Below are 14,059 nucleotides of genomic sequence, written 5' to 3'. Positions count from 1 at the left end.
AGAGATGATTTTGTGCTCAAGTTCCTGAAATCAGTGAACATTCAAACAACAAATCTTCATTCAGTAACAGACAAGAACTGAAGGATCAGTGGACAAGAATCATCACTCATTTTATTTGTGCTTTAGTTGTCTTGAATTCCTCAGTGTGTGTGTGTGTGTGTGTGTGTGTGTGTTATTAAGATGAGGGTGAAGCTGTAAAGCTTCCTAAAGTGTTTGAGACATGACAGTGTGTATTATAAAAAAACAGTTCTCTCTCTCACACTCACACACACACATACAAACACAAACACAGACACACACACATACACACCTCAAAAATGGAGTCCAATGGCACTTTCCCAGCAGTTGACTCTGATTCATCCTGTTTGTTTCTGTAGTTGATCAAAGACTCTCCTGAACTGAATTTAATTGGACGATTCATTGACCTGTCACTCTTCATGGACACACAGCTGGCTTCAGGAGATTCTCCATGAATGACACTAAAACAGCAATTAAACAGAGTTTAGTTCATGTGTTTTTTTATTAATCTGAAAACATAATTTCAACATACAGTGCAATAAAACACATTTATATATTATATAAACACGTGTCTTATATATTATATGTCTGTTATGATTCCTTGTTGTCTACCCCGTGTTTTCCGTTTCACTGTTCACATTCCATGTCACGTTTTCCCTGTTGTCCGCCCCGAGTCTCACTGTCCTTGTGAAAAACTACACTTCCCACAATTCCCAGATCTCATCACTGCCATTATTGTGTCATTGTTTGCACCTGTTTGTCGTTTGTGATCCTCCTGTGTCTGTGTATATAAACCCTGTGTGTTTTCCACTCCTTGTCGATCGTTGTATGTGTTAGTTCCTTGTTTCCTGCCCTGTTTCCTATTATCACTTACTCGTTCGAGGTTCCTGTGCCCTTCGTAGATGTCTCCATGTTCTGTCAAGGTTTAGTCTCTGCACTTAGGTCCTCATTCCTCGTCTGCCTCATTACACGGTCACTGCGTCATATTTTGTTATCTTTTTGTTATGTTTTATAATAATTTTTTTTACATTTATATTTTCATTTTTTACACTGGATTCTTTCTAATGGTCCCTCAGACTGTGGTGTACACGTTCATACTGTCAGTCAACATGAGAGTCCTCACCTCACATCAGCACAAGGGGCTCCTGAACTGAATTTAAGTGGAGGAGTCATTGACCGGTCACTCTTCAAGGACACACAGCTGGATTCAGGAGATTCTCCATGAATGACACTAAAACACAACAGCAATTAAACACTGTTTTAAAAACTACAAACTCTCACAAACACTCTTTTCCTCTCATCAGTTTCTCAGTTTTACTCTTCCCAATATTTCTCTCTTCTTCAAGGGGGTAACATGTTCTTTTCCAGTGTTTTCAGTGTCATGTTGTCATTGAAATCAATATTTATTATTTTAGTAGCAGTGGTCACTTAGAGAAAATGACTACATCTCATTTTACATTGAATTCTTTCCATCTTGAGAATATTTCTGGTTTAGGACAGTGAAAAGCAGCACACTGGAGATTGTAGTTTTCCTGAAGTTTCTCTGTAAAGTTGTGTGCAAACAGTCCGAACATGAGACTTCTGAAATACATGCTAACCAGCTGAACATTGCTGATTCTCACACACCTTGTGTGTTTTATGGAAGATGTCGTGTTGTTGTTATGTTACACACAGGAACTGTTTGGTTATGTTTAATGCACAGTCCTAGTTCAACATTCAGCAATTTCACTTCTGCTTATTTGATAAGATATATTTGAGCACATGACATTACACAGCAGATCTGATCTGAATGTCACTAAAGCTGGAAAGACTTTTGTTCTGTTCTCTGTAGTTTATTTCTGTGTCACTAGGTGGTGCATCTGGTTTTACTCAGTTGATGCTGATATCTGCTGATGACAGGTGTCTTAAATCTGTCAATCATCTTTTCAATCATTTATAGAAGTTTGTCTGTAAGTATCAAAGTGTTTATGAGATGTTTATCTTCATCTTATGTTTGATATTGATGACATTATTTAAGGTTAAGTTTGATTTTTAGAAAGATCACCTGCAGTGTAATGGTACATGCATCTGCATCATTATTGTGTTTTCAGGATATTATACACGGCAGTTATTTAAGCAAACTGTTACAGTTCTTTAATGTACAGACTTAATTAATTTATTTGTTCCTTTTTTACCCCTTTATTTCAGTTTAACTCTATTTAGGTTTGACACTTTTGAGGTTTTAAAATAAGGGACACTTAATAAGGGGGTGAGGGTTATAATAATATGCGTAATTAGTATTCATACAAATTGTATATCGTTTCTTATATGCTAAAATTAGAACTTTCTTGAGCCATGAAAATACATCATTAATATGTTACAAATATATTTATTTTAATTTTTCAGTTAATTGTTTTCTTGATCATATTTATGTATACATTTTGGATGGTTTATACTTTATTTTATTATTTATTTTTTCCTTCACCTGTACTTGTCTTTATGATTGTATTCATACATTGTTTGATCTTATTGAACATTTATATATCTAAAAAAATGTTTGGTTACGTATGTAACCTCCGTTCCCCGAGGGAGGGAAGGACACGTTGTGTCGGAGAAGCGACACTAGGGGTCTCTCTTGAGCGCCGATATCCACCTCTGATTTATGAAAAAAGGCCAATGAAAGTTGGCAGCCAGTATTTGCATGTCCCGCCCCCAGACATACGGGTATTTAAGCGGCGCAAATACGGGAGTTCATTCAGGATTTTTCTGAGGAGCCGGAAGTGGTCCGGCCACAACAGTGGCTCGGTTCAGCGACATGGCGGAGGAAAGACACAACGTGTCGTTCCCTCCCTCGGGGAACGGAGGTTACATACGTAACCAAACGTTCCCCTTCTGTCGCTCTCTCCACGTTGTGTCGGGAAGCGACACTAGGGGACCCATTCCAATCTTGCCATGTGCTGAACCGTATGCGTGAACTGCCGATACAGAGGCGGGCAGGGATTCATCCAGTGCCACGCATCGTCTGTACCTGGCTGCACGTACCCTTCCCCAATGCCCCATCACGAACATCGGGATCCTTCTAGTTACCCTGAGAGGGGAACAAGGCGATGTTTGCCAACATGGGAACGGGCCAGCCTGGCTGGGCCTCTTTCTCTCTATGTTTCTCGCATAGAGCAATCACGGCGGGGCCCTTACACGCATATAGGGAAGGGGGTCTTACCTAGACCCTCGCGGAGACCACACCTGCCCTTTTTTTGGGAGGAAAAGTGGTAGACACGTCACTGCGGCCGTCTTAGGGCTCGTGTGGAAAGTATGGTGCGGTGGTAGATCCAGCCTCGAAAGGGGGGAGTTGCTACAGCACGGTGACCGGGGCAGCTGTAACTGCCTAAGGGAGACACGGGGGTCCGCTCGTAAGGGGACAGAACCGTGGAAATACACACAGGGGGAGTCCAAGCAGGAGGCCTTACCTGTGGAGCACCTATACCAGTACAGGGTAGCCATCAGGGTACCCGCAGTGGCTTGGTTCGGCGAGTTCCTCCGCTGAACCGCGGACCCGGAGGGCTGGGGAGGAATCGACCAGGGTCCCGACTCGGAATGGGGCGCCCTGGGAAAAAAGGCGCACTACTTAACCTTGACGTCAGGAAAAGGGCGCTGGGCGCAAGCGATCCACCCTGCCGGTCGGTCTACGTGTTACCGAGTTCTACGGGCTCGGACCTGAGAAAACACGAGACGCAACCGACTCAACGCGGAGGTTGTAAAACCTCGCGACGGTGTTGGGTGTTGCCCAACCCGCGGCTCTACAGATGTCTGCTAGGGAGGTGCCCTTGGCCAGTGCCCACGAGGACGCAACACCCCTTGTTGAGTGAGCTCGGACCCGCAAGGGTAGGGGCACGGCCTGGGTGTGATAAGCCAGTGTGATGGCGTCGACAACCCAGTGGACGAGCCTCTGTTTGGAGACGGCATTCCCTTTCTGCCGTCCCCCAAAGCAGACAAAGAGCTGCTCAGAGCGTCTGGTGCTCTGTGTGCGGTCCAGGTAAATGCGCAGGGCACGCACTGGACATAGCAACGAAAGGGCTGGGTCTGCCTCCTCCCGGGGCAGCTCTTGCAGGTTCACTACCTGATCTCGGAATGGTGTGGTAGGAACCTTGGGCACATAGCCCGGTCGCGGTCTTAGGATCACAGACGTATCTGCCGGACCGAACTCCAGGCAAGTGTCGCTGACAGAGAACGCTTGCAGGTCCCCGACCCTCTTGATAGAGGCGAGCGCGATCAGCAGGGCCGTCTTAAGACAGAGGGCCCTGAGTCCAATTGATTCAAGCGGCTCGAAGGGGGGTCTCTGGAGTCCTGCCAAGACTACCGAGAGATCCCAGGAGGGAACTAGGCCTGGCCGGGAGGGATTCAACCTCCGGGCGCCTCTCAGGAACCTGAGGATCAGGTTGTGCTTACCCAAAGACTTGCCGTCTACAGGATCGTGGTGGGCGGCAATGGCGGCAACATACACCTTGAGGGTGGACGGGGACAGCCTCCTGTCCAGCCTCTCCTGTAGGAACAGGAGCACTGACCTAATCGCGCATCTCTGCGGGTCTTCAGTTCGGGAAGAACACCAATCTGCGAACAAGCGCCACTTTAGGGCGTAAAGGCGCCTGGTAGAAGGGGCTCTGGCTTGGTTAATTGTATTCACAACGGTCGCCGGTAAGCCGGCTAGCTCTTCCGCATCCCGTCCAGGGACCAGACGTGGAGGTTCCAGAGGTCTGGGCGCGGGTGCCAGAGCGTGCCCTGTCCCTGAGAGAGGAGGTCCTTTCTCAGGGGAATTTGCCAGAAGTCTGAGTTCCGAGAACCAAGTCCGAGTGGGCCAGTAGGGGGCCACCAACGTGACTCGCTCCTCGTCCTCCCTGACCTTGCACAGCACCGGTGCAAGAAGGCTCACTGGGGGAAATACGTACTTGCACAGCCCCGAGGGCCAGCTGTGTGCCAGCGCGTCTGTCCCAAGGGGAGCCTCTGTTAGGGCGTACCAGAGCGGGCAGTGGGAGGTTTCCTGGGAGGCAAACAGGTCTACCTGGGCCTTGCCAAACCGTTCCCAAATCAGCTGGACCGACTGGGGGTGAAGCCTCCACTCCCCGCCGGGCAGGCGTTGTCGTGATAGTGCGTCCGCTACGACGTTGAGCTTGCCGGGGATGTGAGTGGCACGCAACGACCTGAGTCGCTGCTGGCTCCATAGGAGGAGACGGCGGGCGAGTTGTGACATGTGGCGGGAGCGTACGCCGCCTTGGCGATTTATGTATGCCACCACCGTGGTGCTGTCCGATCTCACAAGGACGTGTTTGTCCCGAACTAACGGGAGGAACTTCCTGAGAGAAAGAAGGACGGTCAGCAACTCCAGGCAGTTGATGTGCCAACGCAGCGGGGCCCCTTTCCAATGGCCCGCTGCTGCGTGCCCGCTGTACATGGCACCCCACCCGGACCGGGAGGCGTCGGTTGTGACCAGAACGTGTCGGGACACCTGCTGCAGGGGCACTCCTGCCCGTAAAAAGCAGAGGTCTGGTCAGAGTGTTTTGAGGCAGGCGGGGGTGATCCTTACCCGATGCGTGCCGTGGTGCCATGCTTGTCTCGGGACTCGAGTCTGGAGCCAGTGCTGGAGTGGTCTCATATGCATCAACCCCAGCGGCGCGACCGCCGCGGAGGACGCCATATGCTCCAGGAGCCTCTGGAAAAGTTTTAGAGGGACCACTGTGCCTGGCTTGAAGGAAGCGAGGCAGTCCAGCACCGACTGAGCATGCTCGCTCGTGAGACGTGCTGTCATTGAGACTGAGTCTAACTCCAACCCGAGAAAAGAGATGCTCTGAACCGGAGTGAGCTTGCTCTTTTCCCAGTTGACCCAAACGGCTGAGGTGCCGGAGCACCTGGTCTCTGCGGATGCCGGCTACTCATAGCGGGGCAAGGGCCGCCTCTGCGACCTTCGTGAAGACGGGAGGGACAGAGACAGGCCGAAGGGGAGGACTTTGTACTGAAACGCCTGGCCGTCGAACACGAACCGTAAGAAGGGTCGGTGTCGTGGCAGAATTGAGACGTGGAAGTACGCGTCCTTCAGGTCTACCGCTGCGAACCAATCTAGATGCTGAGCGCCAGCCAGAATATTTCTCTGCGTGAGCATTTTGAGCGGGAGTTTTAACAAGGCCGATTGAAAACTTCGCAGGTCCAGGATTGGTCGTAAGCCGCCGCCTTTCTTGGGTACAATGAAGTAAGGGCTGTAGAAACCCTTCCTCATTTCGGTTGGAGGGACGGGCTCTACCGCGCCCTTGGCTAAGAGGGTCGCGATTTCCGTGCGCAGGGAACTGGCATGCTTGCCGTGTACTGCGGAAAAGCGGACGCCCCTGAAGGGGGGCGGGAGCCGGGCAAACTGAATTGCGTAACCGAGTCGAATGGTCCGGTGCAGCCAGCGTGATGCGTTGGGAAGTGAAAACCACGCTTCCCAGCTCTGCGCTAGGGGCACCAAAGGGACGAGTATTTTGGACGTACCCGGCGGGGCCTCGCAGCGGGGCGGAACAGGTAATGCAGCGTCGGGCGGCTTCATTGCGGCCTGAGGCTGGGGTGCTGAGAATAGACAAAAAGCACTTACCTTGCTCCGCGCACCCGGCAGGGGGCGGGTTCGTGACTAAGGAGGAGGTCTGCTGACGTCCTCTGGACTCGTCTGAACCGGCTGGCCGGGGGGCAGTCGTAGGCAGGTGGAAGGCGGGATCGCCGCGTCCGGTGTACCGGGACTGTCGTAATATGAAAGCAGATTGCCGTGAGAACGGTATTTGCGGGCCAGGTGACCCAGAGGCAAAGGAAATAGCTCTTTTATTGAGAATGTGAGTACCACAGCCCCCGTCAGGGGGTGTGGCAAATGAAAAAACAAAGGATTCTCCTCCCGGCCCTCCACCAGGGGACGGAGCGGTCTTACCACCTCCGGAGCTAATGTCTTGGGCTCTGGGTCGGCTGTCTCAGGAACGCTTGGGAGTCTTCCGGGTCCTAGAGGGGGTTCGTGAGACAGGGGGCGTGCGCCGCCTGCGGGGTGCTCGACGCTGGGGCTGAGAGCTGGGCCCGGGTTGAGGCGGAGCAGGAGCTGGTTTCGTCGCAGGGGGACGCCCTCGGCGGGCAGACGGGGCAGGGCCCGTAGCGGCAGGTGTGCGGTGGGGCATGATGTGCTTCTTCACCGCGGAGAACTGTTGGGCGAAGTCCTCGACGGTGTGGAAATGGGGGGATGCGTGGCCGCGAACGGCGCGCTGTCCCCAGGAACCAGTCATCCAACCGTGAAGGCTGTGGGGAGGATGGAGGGTTCCAATCCAACCCCACGCTCACGGCGGCCCGGGAAAGCATGTCAGACATCTGAGCGTCGGCCTCAGCCTGGGCCTGCTGGCCCGAAGGCGGCAGTCCAGGGGAGTCCTCGGCATCAGACATCACACTCTCCGATGCAGCGGCAAGCTCATCTGCTTCGGGCTCGGGAGGATAGACAGCCGGGCCGTGAGGCGAGCCGTTATCGCCGCGAGCGTAGACGGGGACCAGCGAGCGTGTCGGGGAACGGGAGGTTCGCGGGGGCTACCGGCGAAACTGCACCCGCTGCCGCCCCAAATCGCCCCCAGCGCCAACCGCATCGTCCTCAATCCCGTGGGAAGAAGGAGCAATGCGGGGTGCAGCTGGGGTGGCTTGCTCTCTGTTGAAAGCAAGCCGCGACCGCAACGTGGTCATGGTCATGTTCTTGCAGTGAGAACATGAGCCATCCACAAACGCCGCCTCAGTGTGATCGCGGCCCAAACACACGAGACAGCGCCTGTGGCCGTCTGAAGTGGAGAGCACTCTACCGCATCCAGGAACAACACAGGGGCGGAAGGGCATCTTAAAAAAGACGCGTCCTGAAAAGGACGTTCAACGCCGCTATGTTTTGCTCTTTTAGAGAAATTCACTCTTTTAAGGGAAATAACTCTTTTAATACACAATATGTGTGTGTGTCTGCGCTGTCGAAGCGCTCAGGGGCAACAATGCACGCCGTCCAAAGTAGGAGAAAGCCGCTGTTGTGCGCCGTCAAATCCAACAGCATGCAGATCGTCAGAGGAAACAGGAACGTTAGTGGTGTGTAACTTGCAGCAAACTGCAGACAGACCATCGGCTCCGAAGAAATTTTCTGAATGAACTCCCGTATTTGCGCCACTTAAATACCCGTATGTCCGGGGGCGGGACATGCAAATACTGGCTGCCAACTCTCATTGGCCTTTTTTCATAGATCAGAGGTGGATATCGGCGCTCAAGAGAGACCCCTAGTGTCACTTCTCCAACACAACGTGGAGAGAGCGACAGAAGGGGAACTCCAGTTTTACCACCATTTGTGAACATTTCAGATGGTCCCTTACCCTCCACAGTATTACCCACTGAAGAGACATTTTCCAACTTAAATCAATGTTTAATTGCAGATCTGGAACGATTTCACCATGATGCCATCTGACCATCTTAAATACGGGACAAATTCACATCATGTATTGATTCAATACCGGATGCATTATTTTATCTTTAAATATGGGACGATCCCTTGTTTTACAGGACAGGTGGCAACCCTAAGTGGTGGTGTGCTAATAAATCCATGCTTCAGTTCAACTCACTTGTGGAAGAGTTTATCTGTCTGTCTAGTGGATGAAGGGGGACTCTTTTACGAGGGCCGAATAACTTTCAGCTACGACTGAAGAGTTTCAAATTTACATGCCAATAAATGCACAGAATTGATGTACACTATACAATGCAATGTGCTGCTTTCTGAAAAACTGTTTTCACAAGAATTAAATTATCAAATGTACGTTTACATACACACAAATTACCTTTGACCCCAATCCTAAATAATGTACATTTCTCCAGTTCTGTCTGTGATTGAATCAAACCGGTCTCACTGTCATCTGACTGTAGATCTCACTTTACCCTAAAGCTGTTTTCACATGTTTATACTTGAGATAATCCAGTCTGTTCTCATTTCTCCTCAGTGTTTTTATACTGTAGTGTTGTGCAGCATATCAGAAATATCTATCAGTGTATTTTATTAAAGCATTGAAATCCTCTGACCTCTTGACCTTCCCTGTGTCTGTCTGTCCACTGAGATCCTTTGTGGAGTCCATGACATCATCTGAACAGTCCACTGAACACCTGTCAACAAACGGGACATCATCTATATTTGTGGCGTGTTTATTTGTTCAATACTGACACATATTTGTTTTTATTTGTCCTCTAGAATATTCCATTAGAAATGAATCAATGAGGTTCAATTGCAGACTGTCAGCTTTTATGACATGTTAAACACCAGCATAAAGAGAAAACATCAGAAGACTCAACAGAAGAAAACAAAGCAACGTTTCAAGTCAATAGAAGAAATAACATTTCAGTGCCAAAGAAACTGAACACATACTGACAATTCAGATAAAAGAGCAAAAGTCTCAGTATCTGTTTGTTCTGCTGTGATTAGATATCGGTAACTCACATTGCGACGGATTTTGCAGACAAATGCTCATAATATCGAGTGAAAATAATGAAAACAAGCTTGAAGAATATTATTAGTTTCCATGTTTTACAGTAATATTATTTTAGAAAGTCGTTTAAGAGTTATCGCCGATAATCGCTGAATGTTTCTTTATTTCTTTATTTAAACTGCATATTAACATAAAAACATCAAGAGAAAATCCCACACATTAAACATTGTATAATTTCCATCTCAGGTACAAATAATACAGTTATTCAAATAATAAGATACAGAAAAATTAACAAATACAAATAATAATCCCAGAGTATTAAAAAACAAAACAAATAAACAAAGGGATAAGATGCCATTTATTTATCCATTTTGAATTTGCAAACAATATTACAAGCCCTGGAAGCTTTTTTATTTTTACACTTATACAAAAGATTACAGTATTGTTTAAAATCATTTATAAAATGAAAAATCTAGCTGGGGATATGTAACATTATTTTTATGACATTTCTAATGCAATTATTTTAAACTTTGTCTATTAAGATGTTTACATTTATTTATATGAAATAATCAAAGGGTTTTCGCTGCAGTTATTCTTGAGAAGATAAAATATCTTTGTGTGTATTATTTTTAGCGTCCATCACAATCGTCTAAAAGTGTAATTGGGATTTTAAACTTGTTCAGCAAATCTGTGTATGATGACAAACCTCCATCACTGTTCATTAACTGACTAATACAATGTTATTATCAAACCATATATTAATAAACAGAGATTTTACTGCCATGTCAGTTTGATTCGCTCTTTCATCGATTTTCACAGTCAAGATACGAAAGATGTTTTCTTGCATTTCACTTAGAGACTCACATCCATCATCGTTCGTGGCTTTTTCTGTGGATGTTTTGTTGGGGTGTTTGGGTCAGAGTTACACATTGCTCCATCTTTCGCTTTGCAAGTATAAGAGTGACTTCAAGTCTTTTTTCTTCTGCAGCAGACTCGACGTGTCTACAGATTTCTGCATTATGATGTCTTACTGAAGTTAGCTTCCGCAAATAAGAAAGTACCTCTCTGATGATTTTTAGCAGCTACTAATAATAAATTACAATTAAAAATAACAATTATTATCACTCTTGATCAATTTACGACTGTTCACTCCGCCATCTTGAGACCCTCCCCATCACTGAATGTGACTGAAACATCAAAAACAAAACTAACTTAACCTCGCTGTTTAACAGCAGTTCAGTACTCACCTGTCAAGAACTGTTGATGTTCCTCTTTACTGACTAGAATATCACCTACAAAATACTTCACAATGAATTTATTGATTGTTTCAGACGATTCAGTGGAACAAAAACTGTCAAACCTTTTCACTGTTTCTCTCGTCGTGTAATTTCCTGCTCTTGTCACAAAATGCAGGCACGTGCACACATAGACATCAAAAGGGGCTTGAGCACCTGCCCTTTTTATTCCTGGAGAGAAAGTGCCCTTTTTTCTGGGGTGCTTTTTTTTAAATAATATATATTCCTGTTTGCGCAGAATGCGCACAGCTTCCCTGCAAGCAAATATATTTATTGAATAGTGTATATAAATATCGGGTCAGGAGTTCTGAAGCGCTCCCTCTTATGTAGCCTACATATTATATATTTGATTAAAACATTCAGGCAATTCAGTATTCTGATGCTTGTGTGAAGGCAGCTAAAAAGTTATTTTGCTTGTGAAACAAAAAGTATTTAAACAATTAATTTTAATCATGCCTGCAGGCAGCATAATGCCAAAAAAAAGAAAGGATACAGAAAAGGAAAGAGAAGGAGCGCCAGGAAACAGCCAAGAGTAGCAAATCACTAAATGCGTGGATAAAACCAGGTATCAGAAGCAAAACCCAAGAGAGAACAGTTAACTGTTGAAAGTGTTACACCTGAGAGAGCAGTTGAAATATCTAAAACGACAACTGAAAGACAAAAGGAGGTTATAGAGGCAATGACTGACACAGATTACAAAGATCATCAGGAAATCACTGTGGTGAAGAGGAAGAGACTATAGAGGGGGAAACGGTGGATAATGTTGAGTTTGAGGAAGATAAAATTAATTAACTTTTAAAAATAATTTTTTTAAAAAGGAAGTCAGAGTTGTGTTAATATATATACTTTTTTGTTTAAAAAAGTAAAAAAAAAATACGTAATTATGAGAAGTGCCCTTTTTTTCACTTGCCCCTGCCCCTCAAAATGTCTGTGCACGTCCCTGACAAAATACACAGAAAAACGCCAAACGCCCACCTATCTTTCTAAGGATGTTGCGTATGCCCACCTGAAATAAGTAATGATAAGTATGGCCACCAGAACAATGAGTAGCCTTTTGACCCGAAATTTTTTCAATCTACTATTTATAAAAAAAATGTATTTAAGTGCACAAAGTTTATCTCTAATTGCACAGGAGCGGCGGTAGGTGGGAGTGCAACTGATGGCACAGGTAACACAGACTAACATGATCCACCAATCAGAACATATTTGGATATTTTAACCAATCATATTTCCTGTTTCAGTAAGGGGCAGAACATTTACATCTAATGCTGATGCACAAGCTTCACTGGAGTAACCATAATTTGTGCTGTAAATTATTTCTCTGCTAAACGTAAATAAAAAATAAATATTTAACTTGTGCAATTAATCTTTGTAAGAATACAGCATGTTATTGCACCCGTGCTAGTGTTTGATGCTCTTTGCAGATGCTGGACAATTGTGTCCTGTAATTAAACTTTATCAAATGTGTCTTTTACTGCTGTCAGTGGAGCCTTTTTCTCATGATAGAGACAAGCAGCACTCAAAGATCATCTTTACAATACTGTATTTAAAGTGAGGAATATAAACAGCTGCTGCCGTTTGTCCAGAATCTGTATAGATTTGAATACTATTGTAATATTCATGTCCCAAATGCTGTTTCACAACTATATACTTTGAAATATTTCTTCCCTTTTCATCTTATCTAACAACTGAAGATCAACGGCTGGCATTGGGAAAAGTCAGGGTGGTATTATTGGCACTGCCACTGTGGAACTGATATTAATGTTATCTATTCTTATGTTCTGAGCTTCTTTTTGTGCATTTTAGCTGCTTTTCAGCACGTCCCTTTAATGTACTCCAGTATGTCATTTTTCATTTTAGCCTCTGAACTTCTATAGTTAGCTGCTATGGAATGGTTCCTCCCTGGTTTAGCTATAGGAACAATTACTCCATGTTTCCAAGAAGTTGAGAGCTTTCATAATTTCCACACCTTATTAAAAAGATGTAATATATTATTCAATGATATATCTGATAGATGCTTTATCATTTCATGCATATATCGCTTTTGAGATGTATGTCTTATACCTGACAATGCCTGCTTAAGTTCATATAATGTCAAATCTACATCCAAAATACATCCAGAAGACCCTTTTGGACCATGATATCAGTATTTTATCTCATAGTTTGTTCTCTTTGTATTTTCATATCCTGTGATATATTAATATTTATATGTATTTGAACAAATGCTTTTGTCAATGCTTCTTCTTTTCCACTATCAGAAATGAGATATTTATCGCCATCTATTATTACCGGTACTGTTCTGTATTTTTCAATCCCTAACATTTTTCTAATCATGCCCCATAAATCACTAATATTTAAACTTTCACCAATTTCATCACAAAATGGTCTCCAGTAAATTATTTTAGCAGCCCGAAATACTTTTCTAACAACTGCCTGAGATCTCTTATATAGTATTGAGACTTGAAGGAATCAGTTTTCTTTCTCTTCTTCAGTGCTTTATTTCTGATTGACACCTCACTGCATTTTCTCTCTGAGTTTAATGACGGTCACAAAACAACGTGTTTAGATTCATCCTCCATCTGCTGTACTGAAGTGTGCAACATCAGGCCTTTATGAACTTCAGTTTACTCAATAAATAAATAAATCCTGTATCTTTAAGAAAAGTAAAGAGAGATTTACAACATTCCCTCATTTTCTCACATATCCCTAAAATCTCTTGTAAATTTCATCCTCGTTCCAGCTCAGACATCTTATCACATAAAATGTTCCTCTCTGAATGATATTTATTACACCTCATTATGACATGCTCAACATGTTCAGGAACATTACAAACATCACATTTATCTGATATACACTTTGCCATTAAATAAAGGATTTGAATCCAGTATGTCCGAGTCTTAATCTTGAAAGAATCACTTCTTCTCTTCTGCATTTTCCTTTGAGAGTCTTCAGCTTAATTGATTTCTGTTTGCTATCTGTGTCCCACTTCTTCTGCTACTGATTCCCTCACTGCCGTTCTTCCATTTGGCCTCATCTTTTCCAAACTTTCATTATTTCATTGTCCTTTAATTTCAACTCTCTCTTTGCATCCCATCTGCTATCTCATCACCCTCCACACCAACATCAGCAGCAACCCAACACAACTGTACATTAATTACAACTCTTTGTATTCTCAGCATTATCATAAATATCTCCATCAATAAATCATCTCTTATTGTTTCTTTTGAATTGAAACTATTAAGAGCTGCAATAGAGTCAGAACAAATGAAACTCTCTCAGGCCTTC

The 14,059-nt window shown here is 45.0% G+C and overlaps 3 protein-coding genes across 15 annotated transcripts in view; 1 reads left to right on the top strand and 2 right to left on the bottom strand.

Moving 5' to 3' along the window:
* The window catches only part of LOC127650623 (NACHT, LRR and PYD domains-containing protein 3-like), a 615,184-nt gene that overhangs the window by 33,943 nt on the left and 567,182 nt on the right, over window positions 1–14,059 (top strand). The gene's annotated exons all lie outside the window — the stretch shown is intronic.
* Window positions 1–14,059, bottom strand: part of LOC127650622 (NACHT, LRR and PYD domains-containing protein 3-like) — a 527,629-nt gene that overhangs the window by 114,479 nt on the left and 399,091 nt on the right. The window lies entirely within an intron of this gene.
* The window catches only part of LOC127650628 (NACHT, LRR and PYD domains-containing protein 3-like), an 857,046-nt gene that overhangs the window by 450,262 nt on the left and 392,725 nt on the right, over window positions 1–14,059 (bottom strand). For 2 of the 8 annotated variants that reach the window (XM_052136180.1, XM_052136179.1), the window contains one exon: window positions 9,079–9,159. The exons of 3 other annotated variants lie outside the window; for them this stretch is intronic. In XM_052136180.1, the coding sequence (XP_051992140.1) occupies window positions 9,079–9,131 (53 nt within the window). In that variant the 5' untranslated portion in view covers window positions 9,132–9,159. Of the gene's footprint in view, window positions 1–1,141; window positions 1,250–9,078; window positions 9,160–10,726; window positions 10,840–14,059 lie in introns of all 8 variants that reach the window. 3 more of the 8 variants (XM_052136183.1, XM_052136176.1, XM_052136177.1) reach the window with 3 other exon arrangements.

This window comes from Xyrauchen texanus, chromosome 10 (assembly GCF_025860055.1).
Source record: "Xyrauchen texanus isolate HMW12.3.18 chromosome 10, RBS_HiC_50CHRs, whole genome shotgun sequence".
Taxonomy (NCBI): domain Eukaryota; kingdom Metazoa; phylum Chordata; class Actinopteri; order Cypriniformes; family Catostomidae; genus Xyrauchen; species Xyrauchen texanus.
This window is presented reverse-complemented; position numbering and strand designations above follow the sequence as displayed.